The sequence below is a fragment of the Theobroma cacao genome, chromosome 10, assembly GCF_000208745.1.
Source record: "Theobroma cacao cultivar B97-61/B2 chromosome 10, Criollo_cocoa_genome_V2, whole genome shotgun sequence".
Classification (NCBI taxonomy): domain Eukaryota; kingdom Viridiplantae; phylum Streptophyta; class Magnoliopsida; order Malvales; family Malvaceae; genus Theobroma; species Theobroma cacao.
In genome coordinates, this window is record NC_030859.1 from 20,023,471 (window position 1) to 20,025,337 (window position 1,867).

General features: G+C 35.6%; 1 protein-coding gene across 1 annotated transcript; it reads left to right on the forward strand.

Annotated features, from left to right (window-relative positions):
* On the forward strand, positions 393-1,571 carry LOC18587312 (ribonuclease 1). Its single transcript, XM_007011025.2, has 3 exons — positions 393-656; positions 740-935; positions 1,080-1,571. The coding sequence occupies exons 1-3, from the start codon at positions 399-401 to the stop codon at positions 1,346-1,348; spliced, it is 723 nt and encodes a 240-aa protein (XP_007011087.2). The 5' UTR covers positions 393-398; the 3' UTR covers positions 1,349-1,571.

Genomic DNA, 1,867 nt, shown 5'->3' on the forward strand with positions numbered 1-1,867 from the left:
ATTTTTTTTCAAACTGCAAAATTATATATACTCTCTTCGTCTCATTTTTTAATTTGTCTTTCTTTAATAGCTTGGATGTCCCCAAGCTACTGAGTTTTTTTTTTCTTTTTGGACCCTAAAAAATATAAAACATCAAATTCATATGAAATACATTAAAATCAACAAAATTTTTTTGAACTCCGTGAATATTAAATAGAGATGAATAAAATGAGACGAAAGGGAGTATAAAATTAACGTGATAGTGGAGGACTTTGAGGCTACCACCTGGAAAGTGGAAACCATGACCCAAAAATATCAGCAATGTGGATGTAGCAGTCATTCCTAGTGCGGTAATATATTCTGCAGATGTGTACTATTGGTAAGCTTGATTACTTACTTAGCATCTTCTTCTTGCAACAATGAATAGGCTCTTATTAGCTGTTGCTGTCTTAGCCACCTTGCAAGTGCCAGCTACGTCTGAGTTTGACTTCTACAAGCTCAGTCTCATGTGGCCACCATCTGTTTGTAACGTCGGAAAGGAGTGTATTCCAGACATCCCCAAAATGTTCACCATCCATGGTTTATGGCCACAATATGGTGATGACAGACCGGTGCCTCCCTACAACAAGGATCCTTCATGCGCCGATATCACTCCCATGAGTTCAGCAGATGCTATGGTAAGAATTTTATGGTCCTATTTATATATATTATTTTTATTCTTACAATTCTTATTAGTTATTTATTTAATTAAAACTTGTAGAGTCAATTGCGGTTCATCGAAGGAGAATTAACGAAATATTGGCCAAACCTTTTTACCATAGATGGTAAACGCGATGATCAGTTTTTTTGGAGACATGAATGGGAAAGTCATGGAATGTGTTCGAATTATCCTCATGATCCTTTTGGTTATTTTTACAAGGCCTTTTCACTCACGACTCAGTACAATCCATTAGAAGGTAATTATACATACAAATTTATTAAATATAGCTTTAAATTCATATTCAATGACTCTATTTATTAAGGACACATTGACAAAACCCTGTGAACAAATTAAACGAAAGCAATATTATTTATATCTTTTGCTTCCCTCCTCCAACCAGTTATGGGAATTCAACCTGGAGATGAACTACATAAAGTGGGAACCATATTAGAAACTGTAAGGCAAAATTTGGGAGCATATCCTCAAATTGCATGTAACACTCTGCCTGGCACTGCGGACCGGTGGAAGATCCGTCAGCTGTGGGAGATCCGTTTTTGTTTTAACAGGGCAGAGCTACTTTCTGTCCTTCGAGACTGCCCCAACAAATTGGCTGGTACCTGTTCGGAGGAGACTGACCTTATAAGGTTCCCTCCAAATCCTTTTTACTAGTTAGGCGGTGTTGCGAATTCAGTAAAAATAAATAAGCAACTCAGGCTTACTTTAATGGTTGCTACTCGTCAATAGGAGGATTAGAGTCTAAGGTTCGCATCCCAGACTCACTTCTCGAGCTATGTAATGCTATGAAAGAATTTAGTAAAACTTTGCCACACCTTTAAAACTATATTCCTGGCTTTACAACAGGTGCTTGGAATTGTGAATCAATCTACCTGTATCTTGAGTGTACTACTTTAATAAACTCTGGTGCGTCTTTGGATCTTATTTAACTCCAATCTTACTCTCGGATGTCCTTTCTCCAATCTGAACCATGCATATGCTTAAAACGAGTCAAAAAAAAAAAACTCTATATTTAGTTTAAATTGTGCAATAAAATTTAATACCATTATCAGAACTATAGTCTAATCAATGATGAACATGTAAAATGTGAATTAAATAATAGCTTTCCAAAAAAAAATTGATATGAACAACAAAAAGGTATTTATATTTAATACAGATTGTCACACAGATTAA

Bases quoted from the DNA above. Each gene is read 5' to 3' on its own strand.
- LOC18587312 (XM_007011025.2), top strand. From the start codon at position 399: ATGAATAGGCTCTTATTAGCTGTTGCTGTCTTAGCCACCTTGCAAGTG. The intron at 657-739 runs GTAAGAATTTTA...TAAAACTTGTAG, and splicing joins TGAGTTCAGCAGATGCTATG to AGTCAATTGCGGTTCATCGA. The intron at 936-1,079 runs GTAATTATACAT...TCCTCCAACCAG, and splicing joins TCAGTACAATCCATTAGAAG to TTATGGGAATTCAACCTGGA.